General features: G+C 52.8%; 1 protein-coding gene across 2 annotated transcripts in view; it reads left to right on the top strand.

Annotated features, from left to right (window-relative positions):
- enox2 (ecto-NOX disulfide-thiol exchanger 2) overlaps positions 1 to 23,112 on the top strand; it is a 64,680-nt gene extending 41,568 nt beyond the window's left edge. Inside the window, exons 3-13 of one of the 2 annotated variants that reach the window (XM_029257414.1) lie at positions 1,340 to 1,546; positions 3,172 to 3,405; positions 5,131 to 5,343; positions 10,242 to 10,348; positions 13,223 to 13,337; positions 15,130 to 15,326; positions 17,283 to 17,423; positions 19,582 to 19,638; positions 20,001 to 20,106; positions 21,304 to 21,389; positions 22,146 to 23,112. In XM_029257414.1, coding sequence (XP_029113247.1) covers positions 1,340 to 1,546; positions 3,172 to 3,405; positions 5,131 to 5,343; positions 10,242 to 10,348; positions 13,223 to 13,337; positions 15,130 to 15,326; positions 17,283 to 17,423; positions 19,582 to 19,638; positions 20,001 to 20,106; positions 21,304 to 21,389; positions 22,146 to 22,277 — 1,595 coding nt within the window. In that variant the 3' untranslated portion in view covers positions 22,278 to 23,112. The remainder of the gene's footprint in view (positions 1 to 1,339; positions 1,547 to 3,171; positions 3,406 to 5,130; positions 5,344 to 10,241; positions 10,349 to 13,222; positions 13,338 to 15,129; positions 15,327 to 17,282; positions 17,424 to 19,581; positions 19,639 to 20,000; positions 20,107 to 21,303; positions 21,390 to 22,145) is intronic. The other variant, XM_029257415.1, reaches the window with a different exon arrangement.
- The last annotated feature ends 2,853 nt before the right edge of the window (positions 23,113 to 25,965 follow it).

The raw sequence follows: 25,965 nt of genomic DNA, 5'->3' as shown, positions 1-25,965 counted from the left end.
CACTCTGTAACCCACATTGCCACAATGTTGCATATTGGAAGACACAAAATATATTTAAAAATATATCAGTGTTCTTTCATTGCCAAAAATCAGCATGACTATTTCACGACTAATGCGTTGATGATGTATGTTTTTAAACTGTTTACATTCAGAGTCTGTTTTCTTCTTTGGTCCCTTCCCTGAGATCCTGCTTTGTTGTCGTCATGACAGATGATCAGCTCCTCTCCGGCCGAGCTCTGCATTAACTGTCACCGGTGTGGCGGTACGGATGAATTGAACAGCATGTTTACATGCTGTTTGGGGCCAGCATCATACCAGCAATATGTTCACAATGCGAGCACTGTCTCATATATATACCTAGGGTTCAGGTAGTGACAGCAACAACATGTCATCGCTTATGAATACAGTCATTTAAGCACGAGGAATGGCGTATAAATAGTAACTTTCACGAACAAAACATACAGGTGGCTTTAGATCCTTGCAGAGCATCAAAGTGCTCAGTAAGCTGGTTTTCCCAGATTCTCGACCCTCAGCCACTTCTCAGGTTGCGTGTCTTTGAGCGGCACCGTTGGTGGGGAGACGGGTTTGTGCGCAGCATTGAATATCGTTGAAATGCTACTTATTAGCACACCGCATGACATTTGTCACACCCAGGTGCGATTCATTAGTAGATCTAAAAATGTGAACTGAAGTGCAAAGAAGCTTTTAATTAAATGAAGCACAAACAAAAGTAAGTTTTTTTTATTATTGTTAGGGAAAGAAAGAGGTAAAGTATCATTTAGCGCAGCAAATTGCTGCTGGTGACAGTGATTTTGAACTAAACTTGCCCTGTCTAATACAACGGAACAGGCAGCTGGTAATTAGCCTGACACGTTTCCTCCTTTCCATCTGGGACACACTCGGCGTCGCGCCCTTTTAGCGACAGGCGCCGTCAAACCTCCAGACAGGGATAGCACAGTCCTGTCAGTGGGTGTCCACTAGCGAATCGGAAAGGAGACGTCTAAGATTTGGGGGGGGTCCAGTCCCCGCGGCTAAAGGGCCTCTTGCTAGTGTGGCCAGGTTCCTTCGGCTCATGTTATAAGCTTGGATGTTAGCTGTCACCAGCCAATTGGAACCAGAGACAGCTATTGACCAGGATGTTCTCTGTGCAGAACTGTCCGCTCATGTGTTGGGGTCTGCCAGTTTCCTGGTGGCCACTGGCACTGGGTCGTGGTTCTGTGGTCCCTTCTGCGCCAAGAGAGTTGATGGCAACCGGAAAGAGCACGAAATGGAGCAGGAGGAGCTGGGATGAGAACTGAAGGAAATCACGATAATGATTTCACTGTCAATTCCCCCACAGACCTTCCGCCTCCTGCCACCAGGGAGCGCCCTCCCGGCTGCAAGACAGTGTTCGTGGGCGGCCTGCCAGAAAACGCGACGGAACAGCTCATCGTGGAGGTGTTTGAGCAGTGCGGTGAGATTGCTGCCATCCGCAAAAGCAAGAAGAACTTCTGTCACATCCGCTTTGCCGAGGAGTACATGGTGGACAAGGCCCTCTTCCTGTCCGGTACGTTTCCCAGCAGGCCTCGGTGCGCCTGCTCTCTTCTTCTTCCGAGCAGTACGTTCCCAACCCCATCCTTCTCGTAAGCAGTGTGGCCAGAGGTGGGCCAGGGAATGTGCCGTTCTGCGCCACGCTTAGGTCCGCTCTGAGTAGCACTCAAACCCAATTAGGGTTTGTAGAGGACCGTTAGAGCCCCTTAACGCAGGTCACGTGACCATGGCCGTGCCTCTCATCTTATCACCGTCTACCAGTCGTCGTCCACAACCAGCCCCTAAATCTCGCTTTGTGTGCAAACAGCAGGAATGTATATCCGTGCTCCTCAAAGCGCATTAAAGTGGCCGGCGGCTCCCGTAGCGCTATGGCTCTTATTTACCGGCTCCTGAGCGAGTGGCTCTGCAGCAATGGCTCATATATTAGAGAAGCTTGTGATGGGACCTCACGAGCTCGTCCATAAATAACCCCGTTTATTCTGCACCCGAAATGCACCAATGAAATATTTAACCACATCTAGGGGCTTCAGAGCCGAGGAGGAACCCCCCCACTGCCACTTCCACCCTCCCACACTCAAACTGCTGCTTAAGTGAAAGGACCAGGCAGAGCAGTGAGTGAAGGCCTAAGCCAGGGAGGGACACACAGTGACTCCCTTCGCTCGCTCAGGGCATTAACATGTTTTCCCGCTCATTAAAAATGTCAACACTTAGGCATGATTTTGCTATGGGATGCTTGGAAATTGATTGGCAAGGGGACATGAAAAGACAGGGGAGGGGGATGCTGTTCTGTGCCGGAGGGATAATTAGCTGGCGCGACTTCTTCCCGCCGCGTGCGTCACAGGGTCGCGTTGTTATTCCTAAAGGGGCCCAAAGCGCGCGAGACGCTAATGCGGCCGCGACAGCAACATAAACCCATCGAAACATAAAGAGGTGTCGGGGGACGGGTCCGGAGGCGACGGAGATGGACGTATCATTTCCCCACGAGTGAGCCCCGAAAATGGAGATGCTGGTCCTCAATGAGAGCTGACAGGCGGTGCGAGGAGGACGCCCTCAATGGGCAAGACGATGAGACCGCTGCGCCACCAGGTGCCCCCTAGGCATCTCTGCCGGGGGCTGCACGCTCTTGCACCTCGCGCCTCTGTCACACAGCGTTGCTCTTTCGAGATTACGCTCATTTTCGGAAGAGCCTCTCGTTTCTTGAAGACGCTGCTTTAAAAAAAAAAAAAAAAACATTTTACATGCAAATTAAAACGAGAGCTTATTTGCTGGAGCTCGCTGTAGGTGGGAAAATGAAACTGAACAGAGAACAATGTGCATTTGAGAAGGAGGGAGTCACATTATGGTTTATCACATTAGAAGCTCCCAGGAAGTGCGCCTGTGTGTTGTGGCACTTAAATGGCAGATTAGCCGGTGTAAAAGCACGGGAAACGTGGCCCTGTGCAGTGTGTGTGTAATCCCTAAGCCGATTCCCAGGAGGCCTCCTCTGTAAACTGCGACGGCCGCCTGTTGTGTGTCCTGTAAATGGGAAGAACAGCCGGTGCCCCTTGGGGGTTCCTCCAGCTGCTTCTTCCTGTCTTCCGCCTCCGTTTCCGCTCCTCTGCCGCTTGTCCTCCTCATCCCCGGCACCGTTCCACCGCTCAGGGTACCGGATCCGGCTGGGCTCCAGCACCGACAAGAAAGACACGGGCCGCTTGCACGTGGACTTCGCCCAGGCGCGGGACGACCTCTACGAGTGGGAGTGCCGGCAGCGCATGCTGGCCCGTGAGGAGCGCCACCGCCGCCGCATTGAGGAGGACCGTTTGCGGCCGCCCTCACCGCCCCCCATCGTCCATTTCTCGGAGCACGAGTGCAGCCAGCTGGGCGAGAAGCTCAAAGGTGGGTCTTTTGTCCTCCCTGAGCTCCCCACGTACTTCCTGTTACCCCTGTCCCACCCCCCCCCCCCAGTACCACATGTACACTCAGCTCTGCCCTCAGACTATACCAGCTGTGATCCACCACATCTGAAGTCAGGCCTGCCCCCCCCCCTCCCATAGGTCTGATCTCACCAGCCACCTCCATGTGCGTCTCACACAGCGATCAAGGTGCCTCTCTGACTCACCTATCTCTGAGACTGTCAGTTATCTCACGTTTGCAGGAGGGTCTCATCCCGAGCCGCTCACAGGTGGGCGGGGACTGCAGTGCGGCTCGGGAGACAGACAGATAAAGACAGAGAACACGTTTCGACTTGGCCTTCCTCACTCCGCCGGGTTAAACAAACTACCCTCAAAGCGGCCTGAAATATTTATGTGCTGGATGGACTACAGTGACGAGTGACCTCACACTGGGCCCCGGAGGACAGGGTGGGGGAGCAGTACACAGACATTGACAGTCCCTGAAACACTCGAGAGTGTGCTTCCTCAGCAACGGTCACCAGCTCTCCGTGCTCTGCGGGTCAGCGGCTGTGCCAACGCGGTCTTCGGGGAAGGAGCGTAAAGTACCGCTGTCGCTGTTTCGACACTTCCAGCTTCACTAGAAGAGACCAGTGCAGGTATTCCTGGCCAAGTGAGTTGATATGGGTAACAGTAGCTGGTGATCAGAAGAGGCGAAATGACGCAAGATGTTCCTCGGAAGTTTTGTCAGGACGTTTGATCAGCGGTTGACGGTCTTCATCTGTAGCGCTGGGTGGAGTCCGTCAATAAGGAGTCCATGGGGTTGTGTGTGGAGCCGCACACCGGCATCCCAGGATCCCATCAAGTCAGGAAGCTAAAACATCCTATAAATGTGTAGCCCCAGGGGTCAGAGCTCACAACACGCTGATTCACCAGGCACACGGCACAACCGAGCGCTGATGGACTGTTAGTGCCGGTGGCCCGACAGTCCCGCGGGGCTCCTGTGCTCCCATGTACTGTAAATAAATGACATGTCCTCCAGCACTGTGTTCTCACTGCTCATGGCAGTGGGGGCTAAATGCTCCCCCTCCCCCACCGTAGGGAAAAAAGAGTTGTGGTGCACTGAGTGATCAGTGATGCAACAGGGGAGCAGGAGGAAGTGGCGCCTCCTACAGCATCTTCAAAGCCAACCCCCCTCCTGTCCTCAGCTGCAGCCGACGGCTCCCTGAGTACCGGCGCTTTCCACACGCTATCGAAACGGGCGAGCAATAGCCGAAACAGATGGTCGGCCTTAGCCGCCGCATCCAAGGGCGCTTGGGATGCTCTTAGTTACAGCGGCTTTGCCAGATCTTATCCTTCACCTGCTGGCACTGGGAGCAGATGGGGAGCCAAGGCTCGGGTTGGGTTTGACGGTCTGTTGGAAGCTGCTTCTCCTCTCCCTGCTGGTGCCAAACAGTCTTCACGCCCACCTTGGCAGCTCTGCGTGTGCCATCGAGACACACCGTGGGAGATCCAGCCCTCAAGGCAGCGTCCAGTCGCGTCCCCCGGCACCGTTGATGATGTCGTTCTCTGTCTTCTTTTCGGTCTAATCCCATCAGCCCCCCACCCTTGTGTTCCTGTCCGGTTTTTCACCGCTCTCATCATGTCGTCCAGAGTTGTCCCAAAAAACCCCGTTCCGCTCAAGAGCCCACACACATCGGTCTCGGCTAACCGGATGCTCGTCCGTCCGCAGACGACTCCAAGTTTCCTGAGGCCATCCGCGTGCTCCTCACCTGGGTGGAGCGCGGCGAGGTGAACCGCCGCAACGCCAACAACTTTTACTCCATGATCCAGTCGTCCAACAGCCACATCCGGCGGCTGATGAACGAGAAGGCGGCTCACGAGAAGGAGATGGAGGAGGCCAAGGAGAAGTTCAAGAACGCCCTGGCCGCCATCCTGGTGCAATGTGAGTTCCCCCCACACCCCGAAACACACAAAACACACCTCCTGTCTTTGGTCTTTGCGTCCTTCAGCAGGACTCCTGTGCGTCCCCACTCCTGCACGTCACATTCACATGGACCACAGTTGTGCATTTGATGACTTACGGGAGCAGAGCGCGCGCACACACACACACACGCACACACACACTGAATGCGCGTGCATGCTGAGGACTCGGCACTTTTCTCAGTGAAAGAGGAGCAATCCAGCAGGCAAGACATAGCTGCAGGCTGTGTCCCCGGGGTTCACTGTCCCTGCTGGGATGTCATCTACGGCGAGACCCTGCGGTGAGGCTCAGAGCTTCATACTGCACTCCACCTTCTGTGGGCCCAAAGTGAGCAGACCCTACAGCGCCCCCTGCAGTGTTCCTCCTGTAAAGCACAGCTGTGACACAAATGCCGCTTGGGAAGAAAGTCCCGACCGGCGCTTGACTTTTGTTTATGTCAAAACACCCTTTGAGTCAGATGAGCGGAGCCTCGATGCGAACAGGCAAACACAAGAGTGACTCGGGTCGAGAAAAGGCCAAACCTGTAAATAGGGAGAGTTCATTTTCACTTGCATTCTCATTCCGAGCCTTTTTATATGCACCAGCAAAAAAAAAAAAGAAAAAAATCAAAACTGTTCACACCTCCTACAGCTACAGGCAACACTACGGAGGTGGGGTTGTGATTTTATGCTCTCGCCTTGTTTTTTTGCACAGCTTGCCCCCCGTTTCACCTATGTCCCCCCTTCACAGAACTCTTTACATGAAATTAAGGGTATAACTAGATAACACGTTGTTTGACAGCCTAACGCTGGAGGGGAGAGGTTTGTCAAGGGGAATCGCAGGTAAGTGTTTGAGGCGCCGTCAGGAGTCTTCGGCTGAACAGCAGCCGGTGGGATACAGGTAGAGTATCGGGGCGCTTCGCTAATGAACACACATGAGCCTCGTGACCCTCGGCTGCATGAAAAGCAGGGGGCGTTAACAATAGGCATTAATATAGGTTGTTAGCGTGTGGGCAGCTGACCTGAGGGTGATGCGAGGACCGTAGACCAACGTAAGTGAGGACCAGGCAGGCTGCAGCGGCTGTGGCGAGGAGGTGACGGAAAGGGGTAAATGCTGACTAGAGCACACCTCTGACAGGCTGAGCAGGGATGGCACATCCCCTAGCCTCCGACCTTACACTCTACTCAGCAAGCCTTGTCTCATTGAATGGCAGCACACATGCAAACACAGGGTGACGCGTGACATCGCTCCAGATGCAGATCCAGCAGCGTTGTTATAGAACGTGACCCTCTGGACATAGGTCTCCGCCTGCATGGCGACAGAGTGCTCGCACGGCCAGACCACCGTTCGGTGTCACCCTTCTTAAACGTCCAGAGACAATCATCTGCGTCGTGGTGGTTAGATGCAGGCGCTGATGGAGACACGGGCAACGCTGGCAGCAGCGCTCGTTTCTTCCTCCTCGTCGTACGTCTTGTGAAAAGCTCTGGAGCACAGCTGCCCGACAGGCCATTGTACAAGGTTACGTCAGTAAAAATTATTCATCGGCACTTTGATCGGCATAATCGCATGAATTTGTCCATCTTTTATTCCAGATGGATTTTTTCATCTCATTACATTGTGTTTATTGAAACTCCAAATGTATCAGGTTACACATTTCATCAGTGAGATAATTCTCCTTGACAAATAATAAATGGCCTAATTAAAAACGCTGGCGCTGGGTCATATTTGCAGATTTTTATTTATTCACGTTGTCGTCTGTTTATGTTGCTTGTGTCCTCCGAGACCCAAAAGGCAGCCAACAGAGACGGCTCTGATTATTTGTGTCGGGACGCTTCGTTCACGGTGGACAGAGAGGTCGTATGGCAGCAGAAGGCAGCGTTTTCAAGTGGGACACTTTGGATACGTGCAGGAACGAGCGCAGTTATACCCGCAAAGAGTATACGCGCACACACACACACAAGTTCACCCCACCTCAGACAAGAATTGACTGTCTTTTTGTTTCAATTTCAGATCCTTAACTGTTTAGTTCCCTGCTGCTCCCAAAGGTCTTGGCCAGCTGGGATGAGCATACGCTCAGGCCGCACTCATACACACACTGTGAGGAAGCTGCGCAGACACCCAACAGTCTGGTTTGTTATCCTTTCTGCCCTTCGCTGGCCCAGAATTAGGGCCCGATGTCTCACGTGGCGAGGGAGCCACCGGGTTAGACTTCTCTCGCTGCTTTTGAGGGGAGAGAAATGGTACGAAAAAGAGTTAGAGCGAACTAGGCAGCCGGCCCAGCTTGTTCGGAGGCATCTGCACGCGTCACGCCGCGGGTGGGCTGCGCCGCGGCTCCAGTTCGTTATTCTTGCACTCAGGACCACCGCGTAGGCCCTCGTGTGGGACTTTGCGAGTCTGAGTCACTGCTGCGCGCGCGTGCTGGATCCACAGTTACATGCATGCTTGTGCACACAGATATTTGCATGTGTGTGTGTGTATACGCACCACGGACCTGTGTTTCTCTTATCTTGTGCAAAAGTTAAGTGCAGCCACTTTACAAATTGCCTGCTATATTTCACCTACGTGAAGTTCCCCGCTTGACCATCATACCCACGCCAGAGTGTCAGAGGTGCCAAAGTGTTGAGTGGGTGGAGATCTCCTCTTGAGGTGTTCAGCTGGGTTCCCAAACACTGCACGCACGCACTCACACCCACCCACCCACCACCCAACCCACTCTGGCCTGTGCTTGGAGGTGTGTATGAGTGTAACTCACTATGTTTTATTTATAAGATTTTACTCCACGTAAAGAATGTCTCCGATGACCTGCTCTTGTAAGGTTTTACATTGAAATGCTGAGTAAACGTCCAGAGTCCCTCCCCAACCACCAAGTCCCCCCCCCCATCAGCTCCTGCCACCCCGCATTAGCAACTGAGGCTTGAGGCCTCCTCCACAGGCAGGTTTCGACCGCAGGTCATGTCGCATCCCAGCAACTCGCAAAGCAGTACGCATCCATGCATGCTTAAGCACACACACACGATCCTCACTCAGTGTGTTCGCGCTGGTAATCGCACCGTGCTCACTGTCAGAGGTGTGTAATAGGTACTGTTAACCCTTCACGGAAGAAGTACAGTCTCCAGGGACGCAGGTGTTGAACTATAAAGCTGTGAGGATTGAATGAGGCGTCGGCATCCGGCCGTCTTTTTTCTCTTTGGGGTTAATTAATATCTTGGCTTCGAAAGACGAATCGCGTTCCAGGGGGTTAAACGGATCATATGTTGCCCCGTGGAAAGCGATGAGGTGAGCCGCTCTCGGTTCATTAGGTCTACTCCGCACACAAGCTGTCTCGCTGTCAGTGCCTTTGCTCCTGACCAGTGACGAAGGTGAGAATTTTGGGTGGTTGAGGCAGAAGCACGCATCGCCAGGCGTCTCCACACACAGGTGCTGAAAGCTGCTTGACTCCTCTCTGAACATCACACTTGATTTCCTTTTTATACGCTTTGTTTCCTTGGGGATTTTCACGCACATCTTTACACCTGGTTATAGCACAGAATCAGTTAAGGTTAAATACCTTGTTGAAATAGCTGAAGTGTGTGATCACTAATCTCCCCTTGGGATTTAAATTTGCAACTGGAGGTTTGAAACCAGTACAGGCTGCCCTTGTGTACCAGTGGTTCATTTTATGAGAGTTTGGACTTAAGAGCAAATGTAATTTGTGCCATAAAATAAGGAAGGCCTTATAAGAGCAGAAATGTCCGTTCAAAATGTGAGCCTTGGTGACATCGAGCACAGCAACAATTTCAGCACTACACCCCCAGTATTTAGCGTGGCTTCTTGTCGTAATCATTAGTCACTGTAGTCATTGTAGAACATCGCACTCATTATTCCATTCACAAGCATTTATCAGAAATCTTATCTTAATCTCTTATATGCAATTATGTACAATAATAATGAACCCAAAAGCAAAAAAAGAAAGTGATCAAAGTAGAAAAGGCAAAGGAAAGCCTTACCTATCAGTTTAAGGGACAGTAGTTAGAGCTGCTGGACCCAAAGGTTGCAGGTCTGATTCCCACCTCCAGTTGTGGCATACTTGAGCAAGGTATTTACCCTAAATTGCTCCAGCACAACTGTCCAGCTGTATAAATCCATAAATAGTCTGAAATTTTACATGTGTGGTAGGAAAATGGATGAACTTTTTGAGGATCAAGAACACATTTTTCCACTTTTAAATGAATGTGTTCCAAGAATTCACTTGAGCAGACCTTCAGGGGTGAGGTGAAGCCTGTTCTCTGCTCCTTGGGGTTTTGGGTGATGGCAGGTGTCTTCAACACATATTGCAATGCAGCAGGTGATAGCTGCAGAACAGGAAATGGGTGTAAACCCTGCCCTAGACTGGTGGATGGGGGTGGTGGGGGGGGGGGTAGGTGAGTGTATGCAGGCAGGTGGAAGCGATTTGCTGACCATGGAATGCTCCGACACTCTGTTCCAGTCAGATGCTGCAGTGATGATGGAACAGGTGGCTTTTCTTACTCAGCGGGGGGTGGGGGTGGGGGCTGGGGGCAGGAGGGGCGGGGCTGGCTTATCTTGACTTTGCTCCCCAGTTTTCATGCAGTGCACAGCCCCGTCTTGGGTGTTCCGCTGTGGGGGGTCCGTCTCTAGGGCGGGGCTGTACGCTCCTTGCCCCCCACTCCTAGAAAGTTGGCATGAAGCCCTGCCCAGAGGCGGAGCCAGCACCCAATCACAGCGCTGTGCCGCCCACAGGGGAGAGGAGAGCGACAAACGCGAACATGAGACTGCCTTCCTGCCTGATTCCACTTTTTTACCCCCTTCTGCCTCTTCCCGCTGCCCCTCCCCCCCCCACCTGGACGGTACAAATGGGCGCTGCACCCCCTCCCCCGCCACAGTTGAGCAGATTGTGTCTGTATTCCACGCTGCTTCCAAACAAAGAGCATGGGACCATTTCTCCAAAGCCCAGCGCAAGAACCTGGACATGTGGCGCAAGCAGGCCGAGGTTGGTACTCTGCCGTTCGCTCTCTCTGTCTCTCTCTCTCTCTCTCTCTCGCTCCCCTTCTCTATTTCTGTCTGTGTCTTTTGTGTTTCCCATATGAAATATTGGAATATGCTGTGTTTCTTTGTAAAAAGTGATTTTGTTGACTGTGTGAGCCCTTCCCCTCCCACTCTGCCCACTCTTGCCCCTTCCTCCCACCCCCCCCCCCAACTTCCTCCACCTTCCCATAACCCCCACACCCATTTCCTTTGAGTTTCATCTCTTCTCTTATTGACAGAGCAGTGATTACAGTTCGAGCAGGGAGGACGGAAGGTGAGCGGAGTGCTCTCTAAAGGGCGGGGTCTGGGAGGTGGGGGAGGGGAAGGGTGGGAGGAGGTGACCCCACACAGCTGAGAGGGAACTCACCCTGAACAGACACCCTCACCAATTGACAGAAAAGGTAAAGCCACAGACAGCAGGCGCCTGGTTATTGTCATGGAGCAGCTTTTCTCCCACAATGCCCCGGCGGTGTCGGACCCGGACCCACCCCCACCCCGATGAACCCCCATCGCAGGCTTTTACACAAACTGCAACTGCAGCGTTACTGCTCGCGCATCGCTGCAGAACGGGGCAAATCTGATTAATTAATGGGTCCTGACAGTGTTTGTTTATACTCCTCCATTATCTCCATCGCGCAAATACCAAATTAATTACAGCGAGGATTTTTTTTTTTTTTTTTTTAATGACGGGGGTGTTTGCATGTAGCGTTCGCATTGTCACTCTAGCGGCATTCACTCGGCTTCATCGTTGACAGGCCTGCCTCGACCGCCGTGTAATTAACCGCCTAATCTGCTTCTCGCGCTGTGATGAAGAACCCAGATTGCATGGATGGCGGTGCTGCCAAGATCCCGGGTCTTGGGGTCGCCCCCGTTTCTTCCTCATCAGGAGGTGCTAGGAATCCTAATTAATAGCTGTCCTGGAGCTGGAATCGCACTCGGCCACGGTACGAGGCCCACTCCGACCGTAGGGTTTTCGGCTGCAGAGGCGGCGAAGCTCCAGAATGTGATGGAATCTGCCCTGTGGTCCCAATCCATCCACTGGGGACCTGGATGACGACCCGCTAATGTGCCGGAGAGCAAACAGTCCCACAATAACAAGCCGTTACATACAAGAATTGTACAGTTAACCACCAGACGTGGAGGGGCTAGGATCTAATATCCTTCTATTTGCTTTATTGATATTGATTTCTGTTTATTTCCAAAGGATATAATGTCTCTTTTTCCCTGCTAACCCCAGTAATTTTGTTAGGCTGACACCCCCACCCCCCCCAGCCACAAACCACAATAGTGTCCCCTACCCACCCTGGTCCGGTGGTGCCCATTTTACCCATCTACCAACACTAGCTGGGCTCTAGGGGCTTCATTTTCACATAATATTTGTCGCACAGTGTTTTTTTCCCATTATTATTGCTGTTTTTTTAAGTTTACCCCCATCCCCCCCCCACCGAGCTGTACCCACCCAGGTGAAGTGGGCTTATTAATTTTTATGATCCTCAGCACTCCAAGTGCTTTCAGCCTCCTTCTCTGCCCGTGAAATTGAAGCATCACATTTTTTTCCCCGTCAATTTCGTTTCCTTTCGGCCTGAGCTGTGGAGATCTGGGGGACTGAGGACAGGGCACTTTGCAGTAATGCTTCCCTTCGGACTGCGTGCCCGTCCCTCCCCCCCAGGCCAGCACCAAGCTTTGGACCCGCGCAGTCCTGCGGTTGCCGAAGGTGCGCAGTTTGTTTGACTCGTCTGAGACATGGGTGTTTGCTTGCAATTGCTCAGCGTTACCCCCGGTGGGCCCTCGGTGAGCTGCCCGTTAGCGCAAGGTAAGGAGAGCAGGAGGGACTTCATCATAGCGCACACTGTCTGCTCAGCGGACGCAGTTCCTCGGTAAGTCCGTTAGATCGTCCCACGGGGCCCGTGTGGCTACGGTAAGTAGCGGTGGAGTAACCAGGGTAACCCCCCACCACCACCACCACCACCACCGTTGCTGTCTTTACTGGGAGAGGTGCAGGCTGGGTAGGTAGGACACACCGCGGCCCGCAGAGCGAGCTCCTTGGCGCCTCGGTCTGTCTTTTCCAGCGCGCTGTAATTTTCCTGGATGAGAACTATTCCATAGGCTTTTAAAAGTTGCGGCTGCGAGGGCCGTGCTGAGGAAAGTGCAGCCGCCCCCAATTCCCCCCCCCCCCCCCCCCCCCCCCCCCCCCCCCTCGCTCCAACTCACGCTGAAACACCTTCATGCAGTGATTCCCTTCTCTCACCGGCCAGATGGGCTTGTTTGTATCAGTACCTGTTCGACCCCTGTAATACGCTGTATGATTGCGTGTTGCGGGCGCCAGGCAGATGGCCCTGTTTACATGAAGCCTGTGTTTTGTTGCCGTGGGAAACGCTCCTCTCCCCATGGTACCGCAACAGCGTCTCCATCAACCCCCATCTTCCCCGGCTGAACTTCACTCTCGCTCCATTAACCAGCGATCACACCCCCTCTTCCCTGATGCCGCTCGCCCCCTTAGAGCTGGGGCTCTGACAGCTGTTCCCATCTGCGCGAAGCGCTCACAGCCGCCCCCATGCACCCCCTTAAATCTCCATCTCTGCCGTGTGCCTGTCTCTGCCGCCAGCACTCAGGAGATCAAGAGAGTCATAACAGACCCGGGGTGCCGGTTGGACCCACGGGATGTGAGTAGAAAGGCCAGCACTTGCCTGCATCTGTCCCTCAAACCCTGTGCCCTCTCCTCGTCTTCACCAAAGACTTTATCCCTCAAGTGTGGGACGTGAGATTGCTGTGGCCCAAGGCCGTCTGTGCATCGCAGAAGCTTCATCCCCACTTGCCACCCCCCTGTCGCCCCCTGCAGGAGATCCGGAACATCCACAACGAGGAGCTGATGGGCATCCGTCGGGAGGAGGAGATGGAGATGTCGGACGATGACATGGAGGACGCTCCGGAGAGCAAGGACTCCGACGACTCGGGTATGACAGCGACGTGTCTTTTGTGCGCACGCGCACACAGTACACTGCGTGTGGCTCTGCCACAACAGAACTCACTGGCTGCATGTGAAGAAGTGCCCTGTGGGAAATCAGTCGGTCGGTTTCTTATTTCCAGAGGACGCATGAAGCTCACCATAGATCAGATGTATTTCCAATTAAGTGGCTTTGCTAATTCCCCCTGCGCCGGTGTAATATCGCAGAATTAGAGGAAGCCGTGGATCATTCGCCACATCCTCTCAAGGACTTAACAGAGTAAGTCAATAGTACCAGTGGAGAGTGTTTTAATTGGCTCGTCCGCCAGTGTTTCTCATTTTGCCTGTTGTCGACAGCCCTTCAGCCTAGTTCTTCACAAGAGCTTTCTGGACGTCGGGCACCATCGCCTTAGTGCTAGCAGGCACATCACCGAAAGTCATTTGAATGCGGTAAAATAAAATAAAAAAAAAAAGGACAAATCCACCTGTTTCCATCTCTTGGTGGAGTAACTGGGGCGGGTTAGCGCTGCTGAGTCGGGTTCCGGGAGCAGGACACAGCGACAGCTGCTCTCAGGGACTGGGCATTAAGCGTCCTTCAGCTTCTCACATGTGACAATCGTCCTTGTTAATATGGAAATGCATGCAAATTAAATCATTAGTTTACCACACTCTCATTCCCTCTCTATTTCATTTCTAACCGCAGTTATTTAAAAAGATAATAAAAAAATCATCTGCTTGGAAGGCTTCGTCACCAAGACCAGATATCATCGGTTGGTGTGTCACAGATGTCACGCGGCAGGATAAATATTTATTTTAGCAAATATTTTACACCTGCTGGGTTTCATAACAACTTTTGCAAGGTGGCGGGGGGGCTTGTTTTTTATCATGTTTTACTGCCTTTTATCGCTTTTTTCAGCCGAGAGCGGCACACAGGTGTCTGGCGTTGCGCTTTGAGGCTGTTGCCACAGCGCCTGCTGTTCGACACCCAGCGACTTCAGCCCTCTGGCGGCAGAGGCAACCTACCTACAATCGCCTCCGAGGGCACACTTCGGATGGGCGCTCCTATTTAGTGTAGCGTCACACGGCTGTCTGCCTGTGGCCCGACGGGCTGGTTAGTGAGGCGAGGGAGAAGGGCCATATTGGCCACAGTTTAATTACCGGTATTTGATAACAACGCACTTGGCCCATTGAGCGAACTTTTTAATTAACGTCTCTTTATTAGAGCCCCTGTAATTAGGCTAATATGTGTTCTTGTAGGAAACAGGGAGCGATGAGCATTAACACCCTTTATCTGCTCCCTCGCGGAGCCTTGGGCGGGGGGTGGGGGCGACGACAATGACGATGCTGGGAGACGCCGCATCAATGGCCTCCATTTTTGAGCATCTTTCGTCTGTTTATTTAGGTTAAGTGACGACAGTCGCTCCTTTGCTCTTCCATGTCTTCCCGACACCCCTGTCTGCGTGCCAGCTGAGGTTTTGTGGTCTAAATCTGTCTCTCGTACCCTGGCCTATATTCCTGAGCCTCGGTTCAGTTGAGCAGGCATCAGTGGCTTCATGGAGGTGTTTACGCAGCCGAGGCGTTTGAACAAAAATATGTGATTCACACAAAAAGGAGGCCAGTGTGATACAAGTGTTGCGTAAACAAAACATGCAACATAACCCTGCTCAGGAATAATCCCGTTTATTGTTGTTACTATTGTTGTTGTTATTGGGATCATCAGACCTCTGAATGGATTGCATTCTCTTCTCTTCAATTGCACCCTTATTGTCTCTCCCTGCCTTCACCCTTCCCCCTTCGTCCAGGCCCGGCAGCACAGGTCGAGGCCCTGAAGGAGGAGAACGACAGCCTGCGCTGCCAGCTGGACGCCTACCGCAATGAGGTGGAGCTACTGAAGCAGGAGCAGGGCAAGGCCGTGTCGCAGGCGCCACGCACCGAGGAGGAGGCCACGCGGCAGCAGCAGCTCAGCTTCCTGCAGCAGGCACTGCAGGGCATGCAAAAGGTCCGCCGTCGCACGCACCCTCCCGACAGTTAATCCGCAAGGGGCGCGCCGCCCCCCGTCATGCACCTAACGCTCATCAGGTCTTCCGTGTCACTTCATCTGGAGCAGGGGTGGGCAACCTATGGCCCGAGGGAGAACATTTGTAACATTGACACATACTGTACTTACAATAAATACTATCGATTTTATTGATTCGTTCGATGATGCAGTTAGTCAGATGCACTTGAACACACGTTGCACCGAAATAGAAGACAATTAAATATATAGTAATTTTTCTCTTTAGACATTTAAGGAATCCGTATGTCCCCTATGTGTGCCGTCCTCAAACCCATTCACAGCAGTGATTGCGGTCCCTGACCAAAAAAAACTGACACCTGTAATTTGATATTGCCTCGTGACCTCGACTACATGGCCATGTCAGCCCCGCTCTTTCCTCTAACCCTAGTGGCCTTTCTGGGATACTTTCAAACAGCGCTTTGAGGATGTGGTGTTTTTTCCTCTCGGTGTCAGGAGTCGGCCGGGGAGCACAGAGCTCTGCTGCAGACTCTTTGGTGGAAGAACTGTCCATCTACCTGCTGCTCTTACTGTTCTCGGGCCCCAGGGATCCCGTATCCCCACTGCCATCGCCATTGCAGTTACCATGGAAACGGCTCTCTGATACTGCCCGGATACAGGGCCCCACGGAAGGCGCTGCGATCAGCCGCCGGCCCCCAGCCCTCGTCCCTCAGCTCTTCCCATCGCTGTTGCCTGCAGACCTTCCTGACCATGGACGGTTTAATAGTTGCACGTGTAATTGTTTCCCTGAAATCTGAGCTGAAAGCCAAGATCAAAAATTATGATTGAAAAACAGGATTAAAAGATTGTGTTCATTAAGCTGGTGAAAAGCTGGGAGACAAAGGGCTCTGCAGGTTCGAGACCCCTGCTACAGAGTGCTAATTAATCGCTCGGCAAGTCAAAGAAAAGCAGGTGACACATGACGGCGGGCCAGCAGGTCTGTCTCGTGCCATTTTTTACTGCAGGGTTTTGCGTAAATAATCCCTGCACGTCCTCCACGCCTGTTTCCTGGCACACGCGCTACCCAGCTGCACCGGTAACATATCGCGGGACCTTCTTCCTGGGCAAATGACACTTCGGGCCCTTCTGTCAATCCAGCTCATACCCAGAGGTGGTGCCCTGTCGGGAAAAGGCCGTTTGGACTGTTCCACCGGTTGGTCGCTCCTCCACCAGAAGGGTGCGGTCTGAGTATGCGTGGTTCCCCTCTCCCCTCCCCATGGCGGTTCCGTGAGGATGCCAGGTGCTCGGCGAGGCTGCGTGTGATTTATTCATGGAGGGCACGACTTAAATAGCAGCAAAAAGGGTACCCAACCAGGTAGCGGAGGCTGCGATAGATAACAGCTCTCTGAATATTTGATGTCACCCGCCACGGAACTCCTAAGCAGACAGCTACAGATAAACATCGGCCGCATCCTGCCGGCGTAATGAAGCCGCCGCTCAGCGTGGAAGGTCTGCGCCGTGTTGCCAAGCCGGAGTGTCTGCAGGGGTGTCTGGGGACACGGACGCGTGGTGCCTGTGGATCATACGGATCTCCCCCTCTGTGGCATCATCTCCCTCGGACTGCGGGCCCTCGACTCCAGAGGAAGTTTGGTAACATGGGGAGAAGGAAGTCCAACTGTCAACCCGGGAGGGCAGAGTCAGTCGTCCAGTGAGGGGTCGCTCTTGTAGGCGGGGGAGGCGGTCATCCTAATCCGAGACCCTGGGTTGGGCAATGACTGAGGTACGGAAGCAAAGAGAGGGTTTCTATGGGATAAAAACAGCTGCAGCTCACGGCCGAGGTGTCGTACACGATGGACGGCAGGTCAAAGGTGCCGCAGGGATTCAAAATCAGGCTCTGTGTTGGGGGAAGTTCTCAGGGGCTCCTCACTCATACGTTCCCTTCCACCCTCTCGGTCTCTGCAGCAACTGCTGAAGCTGCGCGAGGAGCTGAAGCAGCGGGAGGTGGAGCTGGAGAAGAGCAGTGAGGAGAAGCAGCAGCTGGAAAGTCAGGTGCACAGTCTGCAGGAGCGAGTCCTGGCGTTTCCCCTGGCGAATGCAAACACGGTGTGTGTCGCTGTGACCCCTCCCCCCACACACCGTACACATTTGGTGTCAGTGTAGCTCCTCCCTGATACGCCATTACATATTCAGCGTCAGAGGTAGCCCCTCCCCCATTACATCTGTAAATATTCATACGGTGAACATGGTTGTTGACAGTCCGTTTGCTTTAAGTATCAATGTAAATGTATTAACGTAACGTGTTTCTCCTGTGGTGTGTGTGACCTCGCGCGAACTGTCGTCGCGTTTTGTTTACTGTTGGTGCCGCAGACGTTCACCTGAGACACGAGAGCAGCTCCATGCGGCGCCCACATGATCCCAGAGGCCCCAGCCTGCCGTCGTTCTTATTCAGACACATTTTGGCGAAGACTGCACTCGTGCATGCACACACACACACACGCACTCCAAAGGGGATGACTGTGAATCCCTACATGCACTGTTCTGCTCAACCCTGACAGCGCCACCGTCTGTCTCCTTAATGTAACAGCAGAGCACTGAACCAGTGGCTCCGCTTTCATGGAGACAGAGAAGAGTCATGGGTTCGAATCCCCAGCAGGGTATTGTACCGCGGTTCCTCTGCGTAGACAATTTGCTTTGGTGAAAATCTGGCGGAGCAAATGGAAGAAGTTTAAATATGAGCGTATAAAAAATAGATAACATGAAAGAAATAGATAGGAACATTTGCTTTGCGTATAAATATTAATGGTGATTGATGACGCGGCTGTCAGCTCGAGTGTGTGTCGTGCACTCGTTCCCCATCGCTCCCGGAACACGGGCCCCTTGAGAGCTTTGGGTTCGGGCAGCCGGAAGCGGCAGGAGGACCGATGAAGGAAGCTCCAGTAAGGGAAGCGCGCCGGTCGTCATTCCGAGGCCCCGGAATGGATTGGCTGGACCCGATTGGTGCTCTAATTCAAATGAAATTAAGTGAAACTGGTACTGTGCCGGTACCGTGTTTCACCACTAATTCTTCTGCTTCTTTATAAGGTTTCATAACAATTCCGTCGCCTCTTCTGAGTGTCCGTTAGAAAGACCAGCGACCTCATCTTCTGCGGCTATGACGCCTGCTTGGCTTCGCACCGCTCCCTCGCCCCGTGGCCTCTGCTCCACCTTGCCCAAAACGGTTAAGACACCTCGCGGCTGCGGCAGACGCTAATGAAAACTAATGGCGTTTCGGCGTGACAGGGCAAGCGCCGCCAGCCAGCAGCAGTCTCTTCCCATTAGGTGTGTTTGCGCGCCTCCGTCCGCGGGGGGTCTGTCTCTTTGGAGGAGGCGCACGTGGACAGCGGAACATGTCGCTTTGAGATAACGGCCTTTAATTGGTGGCGCTGGCGGGGAGGCGTGTCGCCCGGCTCCAGGAGACGTCCTCATCGGCGTCATCTTGCTCCGGGACCTCCCCCCCTCCCCCACGTCATCCCGACCGTCTCCAGTCATTGCCTCGGATGTCATGGTTACTGGTGATACTTGGCTCAGGCAAGATGACGTTGACAAAATGGAAATTAAATTATTTTCTGTGGCGTGTATAAATAATCCGGATATATAAGTGTGAGTATAATTCCCAGTGTGCAGGACTGCGTACGTAAATGGCCTGTGACAGTCGAGTTAATGCAGGAGAAGGAAATCAATTAGACGGGCGTGTGTGTGTGTGTGTGAGAGAGAGAGATAGACAGCATGTGCTATGTCTCTCGCTTGTCTCCTGCCATCAGTCGTCTTCAGGTCTCCACTGATGTCATCCTATTAAAAAGATCCTGATGACGAGTCATTCATCGTTCGCACCTTGTCCTCTAAACCGGTTGGGGTGGGGGGGGGGGGTCACCTGGTTTGCCGTCCCACCCGTCACCTGCCAGGAATCAAGGGAGACGCTGTTTGTGCCGCTGTGCATCCACGGTTCGAGGGGCATCTCCGTAGGAAGGTGCTGTGCGAATATCAGGGAAGGTGTGACGCCGCGGTCGCTGTTCCCCACATCTGTCACGAGTGTGTGTGTGTGTGTGTGTGTGTGTGTGTGTGTGTGTGTGTGTGTGAACGTCGCCGAGGTCCCCCTTTCTGCTTCTGCTGGTCTGTGTGATTTCGTCTTTGTGCTGTCAGTCAACCGCAGGTGTGTGTGTGTGTCTGTCTGTCTGTTCATCCGTCCCTTGTGTCTCACGAACGACTCTCCTGTTGGCTGCAGTTGGAGGCGGCCGAGGCACTGGACAGGGAGACGGAGGAGGGCGCTAATCAGAGCAGCGTGAGTAGAAACTCCTCCTCACACCTGCCCCAACCTAAGATAACCTCTCCCAGTGACAGAGGGGTGCGCGCACACACACATACATATATATATACATACACCACCTGCCTCCCACCGCTACACACATCACCTGGCTGCTTCTGTTCCTCCCCCTGCTGCCCCCCTGGGTCTGTGATGTCACCATTGCCTCTGTGTGTGTGTGTGTGTGTGTGTGTGTGTGTGTGTGTGTGTGTGTGTTTGTGCGCGTGTGTGTGTGTGTGTGTGTGTGTGTGTGTGCGAGCGTGCACATTTTTAACTGAGGGGTGCAATGCCTGTGCTTTCGCACCTCTGACATTCTCTGGTACTTTCTCCTCCTCCGACAGGACGGGGCCGCCTTAGCCGTGGTCTCCTGCAGCCAGGAGAAGGAGAACGCCCCTGAGAAGAGCCCCCCCAGCCCAGTCAAGTCTGAGAGGGAGGCTCTGCTTGTCGGTAGGTGGGGTTAAAGGTCAGGGGGTCACGCTGTGCCATTTGACATCCCCAGGATGTAAGTGTACAGGCAGACAGAGCCGCCCCATCGGTGGGCCCTCCTCCTGCTACTTCAGTGTTGATTGGCTGCCAGCTCAGGTCCTTCATCACCTTCATCTTAACAGCAGGGTTTCGGCTGTTTGATTCCCCCCAGCACCTGCGCACCCCCCCGCCATGCCGGCAATAGCTCTCGGCCACAGATTGTTCATGCAGGGTGAGGGGTCAGCCCTCACACCCAGGCAGCAAACCGCAGGGTGTGTGTACACTGTCAACGCGCTGTCCTAACGCGCCCCACCCCCCCAGTGCTCAGCAGGGCGTCAGAAAGACACGCGTGCGCGCGCACACGCGCACACACACACACACACACACACACACACACACACACACACACACACACACACACACACACACACACACACAGAGAGAGAGAGAGAGAGACTGCTATGGCGTCGGGTAATTCCACAGCGGAAGGATCCCTGCGATGGTGCTGTGCCACTTAGGTGACTAATGGGGCTTCTCCTTCACAGTGCGCCGGAGGCCCAGTCCGACAGTGCTGGAGGTGTGGCTAACACACACTCCATCTTAGCATCGTCACACTCTTCAGCACACACGCTATTGCAAAGTACCGGATAACACTACCTAAACGCATGTATATCACTGTGAGCCGGCAGGGGGCGTAGCGGTGAGAGCCATTGCCTTTCAGTTGAAGGAGCCTCTCGCCTGTGAGTCCCACCTCCTGCTGCTGATCTTTCCCCTGAACTGAAATGTGTGCAGGATCTTTGGTCCTTCAACATGACCATACTTTGTCACCTGGGTCCTGGTCGCTGCCACCCGACCGCTGCTGAACCACAAGCGCAGGCGTAACTCTGGATGGCAGGGCGTGGTGTGATGCGCTCTGGAGCCCAGCAGGAGCAGAGGCCCTGGGGGTCCTGGTACGCTCTGCCTCCTGGACCTGTAACCACAGCTGCTGCAAGACATGTCTCCATTAGTCCATTAGTACCGTTTGCTGATGAGCAGAGCAAGCAGCGATGAAGTTCTCGCTCTCTGTTAGCGGCAGAACCTTCGAGGGCCCAGAGCAGACGAGCCGGACATCCCACGCACTTCCTTTAGCACCTCTGCCGTGACATATCCCACAAAGCCTTGTTCTCATGTCTCCTTTAGGCATCATCTCAACATTCCTGCACGTGCACCCGTTTGGCGCCAGCATCGAGTACATCTGCTCTTATCTGCAGCGCCTCGACACCAAGGTAGGTACGGAGCCTCCCTGTGCTCTCACACAGACGACGAGATGGTTCCGTATGGGCGGGACACTGAGTGGGGGGGGAATGTGAGGGCGGGGTATGGAACCATAGAGACCCCAGAATGTTCTCGAGGTTGGCTGCTCTCACCTCTTGCACACAGTTCTTTGCAGACAGAGACCTGCTGTGAGGACAGGCCCCCCTGTGCCTCCTGTGCTCATTGCTGCCCTGCCACTGGGGGGCACTACACTCACCTACATTTACATTACTTCATTTATCAGATGTTTTTCTCCAAAGTGACTTCCAGCAAACACTATGTAGTGTTGTCAGCCCACACTTTATTTACCCAAGGTGACTTACACTGCTAGATATACTACTTACAATGGGTCACTCATCCAAACATCAGTGGAACACACTTTCTCCCTGTCACACACACACTATGGATGAACCTGAACAGCATGTTTTTGGACTGTGGGAGGAAACCAGAGCACCCAGAGGAAACCCACTCAGACACGGGGAGAACATGCAAACAGATTGATTGGGGATTGAACCTACATCCTCCTGCACCATCTAGTGCTATGAAACAGTGTTACTGTGTGATTGAGGTGTTGTGGACATTCACACCGTCTGTGTCCATTTTACTGTTCTGTACCGTAACACAAGTGAGGTATGACACCAGTCCTGTAGGTCTGGAAGCCACTTGTGTTGCACGTTGCCCCTGTCTTGTACTGACCTCTGCCTGTGTTCTGCCCCCCCCCGGTGCAGATCGGGCCCCCGGAGGTGGAGGCCCTGCTGGGCCGACTGCCCTGCACCTTCCGCCAGGAGCTGACGGGCGTGGGAGCAAGTTTGGAAAAGAGGTGGAAGTTCTGCGGCTTTGAGGGCATCAAGACCGCGTAGGGGCGGGGCCTGGGGGGGCAGGGACAAGGAAACAGGGATTTGAGCAAACCCCCCCATCCCACTCGGTGGCGGCTCAGGATCATCGAGGCAGGGAGAGACGATCAGGGTCCTCGGCCGGCTTCGTCCCTACAGCCGCTTTCTCTCCTTGGCTCTCGTCTCCTCGCTAATTTATAGGTTCTGTATAAATGAAGTGAAGGTATTTTACTTTGTTTCTTCGCTCTACAGGATGTGAACTGTTTCTCCACCTCTTTCGTTTGTACACAGAATGTGAGCTGAACGAGCGCAGATTGTTTTGAAAAAGCAAAAATCCGAAAAGGAAAAATGTTTTCTTTTTCTGCTGCTGGCGTGAGGTGCTGGTTTAGCTGGGGTGACTCTACAGTGTGTGTGCGTGTGCGTGCGCGAACGCAAACACGCATCGTTGGGTGCACCCAGGTACAGAGTCCGGGGGTCCAAGTGGCTTCAAGCCTCACCCACGGAGTCCTGCGTTACTCAGCAGGAGGGTTTCTACACAGTCACACACTGCTCACACACAGTTCATACTCTGCTCACACGCACCTCACACACTGGCCTTTGCTCAACGATGCAGGACCTCAGCAAAACCAGGGAAACCAGGAGCCTTTTCCTCCAGGTGGTCCGTCCTCCTGAAATACTTGGCAAGAAAAGTGTGCCGGTGCCTCGGTCATCTGGCGGCAGGTTCAGCGTTTACCACAGGTGCACGCTTCCCACGTTGCAACTGTCATCTCAACCATAGCGCCACCGCAGACGCTCGCTCGGTATCGGTGCTGGCGATGGGTTATGCTGCTGTTTCAGTGGCTGGGAATCATGTCAGTCTTCGGGGGGGGGGGGGGGCGGTGCAGGGGAGTGAGGAGTGGCTCAGGTAGTGAACACACCCCCTTCACAATGTCACATCCCAGGGTACAAAGGCCCCTAGAGGCGTGGAACAACAAAGCTCCTATCAGTCGCTGATGCCGAACAGGTTTGACCAAATATAACAGTTATTTGTGTAGGGGGGGCGTCTGTCCGGAGACCTGCGTTCCCAGCATTCTTTGCGACGAAGGGGTGGGGCCACAGCCTTGCAGAATCTCTCGGCAACCCTCACACACTCCACGTGCTCATGAGCAGTCGAGGGCAGGTGCGTAAGAGGTTCAGCGTCTCCCCCTGCTGGCCGAAGCGGGAGAGCAGCGATTCAACGATGGGTGTCGTGTGGAGGAGCTGAAAGCACTTTTGCCTTCATCGTTACCTTCCGGCGTGGGGTCGGAACAGCAACGGAGGACTGGAGTTTTTATACCACTTTCTGAAAGGTGACGTGAAAGTGCACCTGCACACACTGATTGCTCTGCTCTCCAAACAGGCACAACGTTGCCTTTGCTGAAACACGGGGGGAGAGTAAACACCCCCGTCCCCACGGGGAGGGGGGTGCTCCCTGTCGGACTTACATTTACGTTCATTTTTACACTTTTCTCCAAAGCGACTTACAGTGTTAAACTACTTAGTTATTTAGCCGTTTATACAGCTGGGTAATTTTACTGGAGCAATAGGGTAAGTACTGTGCTCAAGGGTACTACACTTTGCACTCATTGTGTGTTTGTGTTGGGGGGTGAAACACACAGAGGCCCTGCGGGTGGCGCTCTGGACACCTGTACGAGCTAAAGCAGCGCATCTCGCCCCGTGACGCAGTGAACCCCCAGCCTTCTGTGTGGGGGGGGGAAGGCTAATAAGAGTAAAACTTTGTACAGGAAGTGATTATCTGTATTGTTGAAAACTGTATTTTTAGAAATAAAGTCCTTCTTTCTTAAGTTTGTCTTTAGAAGTCCATGCGTCTGCTGGTCCTCACCGGGGGCTGCGCTGCAGTTCATTCCTGCCAAGCCACCCCCATCCCACTCCTCCCAAGTGCCGGGTGTGATGAGGGTCAAGAGCTGTAGAAGGTCATTCAGCACTTCAGTCATCGTGGAGGGGTGGCAGGAGACAGGAACCACTGTCCACACACCGCCCCCCCTTGGTGCCAATAGCTCTTGAAGAATCCACGACTTAGTCTGGAGCGCAGATTCACTTTACCCAAGAGAAACATCCCAATCTGATCATTTGTTGCAGTTAACAGTTCCTGTCACCTCTCACGGCTCTTTGGGGCTTTTTTTGTGAGGAACTGGAAACAAAAGTGCCAAGTCGAGACTGAAGGGCTGAGTTTGTGTTGGAGAAAAAAAAAACTCTTAATTTCTCTGACTAATACATTTATTTACACATATAAGTGATGCTCAGTGTCAGTCTGCTTACACTGATTTTACTCATTTATACAGGAGGGTAATTTTTACCGTCTGAGTCCGGGGCAAATACCTTGATTGGTAGGAGGTGGGATCCGACCCTGGAGGCTTTGATTGCAAGGCAGTGGCTCTAACCACTGCGCCCCCTACTGCCCACTGCGAGACGGGTTTGATTCCTCCCAGACGATGTGATGAGACAAGTCCCAGCTCATCTTCCCTCCCGCTGCCGGCCGTCCTCTTGCACGTTCTGCTCACGGATTAGCGGAGACACTACGCTCCTTGTGCAGACGGCGTCCTACGGAGACGCGGGAGGGCAGCTGGATACGATTCCTTGCGGAAAAGACCGAACCAAGATGGTGATGAAGATGATGATTAACTTTTCTCGATGAACATCTTTCAAACTAAGAAGACATTTTGTTGGGGGATCTGCTTATAGGAATTTAAGGTTTTCTTTACCTTTGTTCACTGACACCTTTGCAAAATTTCTTTCAATAGTGTGAAGCAGCGTAACTTACGGTTTAAACTGGAAAACACAGTCGTTCAGGAAGCGCTTCACTCTTTTAGCACATTTGCACGGCTGCTAGTGCTGAGGGACCGATAGAGGCCAGTGTGGCACAGCTGTGAAGGACAAGCAGTGGAGCAAAGAAAGGAAAAGAGACGCTCTGGAGGACATTTCTGTGGTGAACACATGCAGAAAAGGTTAATTATGCATTATGAGTTAAGTATTAACTGTCATAACAGAATAATACACATATAGAGTATGATACTCAGAAGAATACCCAAAGTACAATATTCATAACTAAGAATAATACACGGTAAAATTTTGATGAATGAGAAAAATACTCCGTATAAGAGAATAATACAATACAGAGAATAATATTCATAACTGAAAGTAATGCAGAATAATACTGATAACAGAATGATGTTTGGTGTAATATGATACAGAGTATAATAGAATAATACACATATGTAGTATAATAGTCATACCACTGAATAATACTCAGTATAATAGTGATAACCGAGAATAATATGTCATTAATGTCAATAATATGTCAATAATGTCATTCTGTCCGTGCTGTGGAAGTTTCTGTCACCAAGACAAATTCCTTGTATGTGTGAACGTACTTGGCAATAAAGCTCGTTCTGATTCTAATACGCATAACAGAGATAATATACGCGAACGAAACAGGTGACAGGTGACAGCAGTGACAGTTCCACGCGATGCTGAAAGAGCCCTCGAAAAAAGGAAACAGAGAGTCCAAGAGCTGACAAAGCCCCAGGGTTCGAGAGCTGCTGGCCAGGTGAGGGGAGACACACAGTTAGTACGAGTACCGTACTTAATGAGCCACATGTGGAGACTCTTCGTGTTTGCGTCTCCTCCTGCGGTTTAACGCATCGAGAAAGGCCAATTTGACACTAACCCGCTGACT

This window comes from Scleropages formosus, chromosome 13 (genome assembly GCF_900964775.1).
Source record: "Scleropages formosus chromosome 13, fSclFor1.1, whole genome shotgun sequence".
In the NCBI taxonomy this organism is placed as follows: Eukaryota; Metazoa; Chordata; class Actinopteri; order Osteoglossiformes; family Osteoglossidae; genus Scleropages; species Scleropages formosus.
Note: the sequence above shows the minus strand (reverse complement) of the source record. Positions and strands in the feature narration are given on the sequence as shown.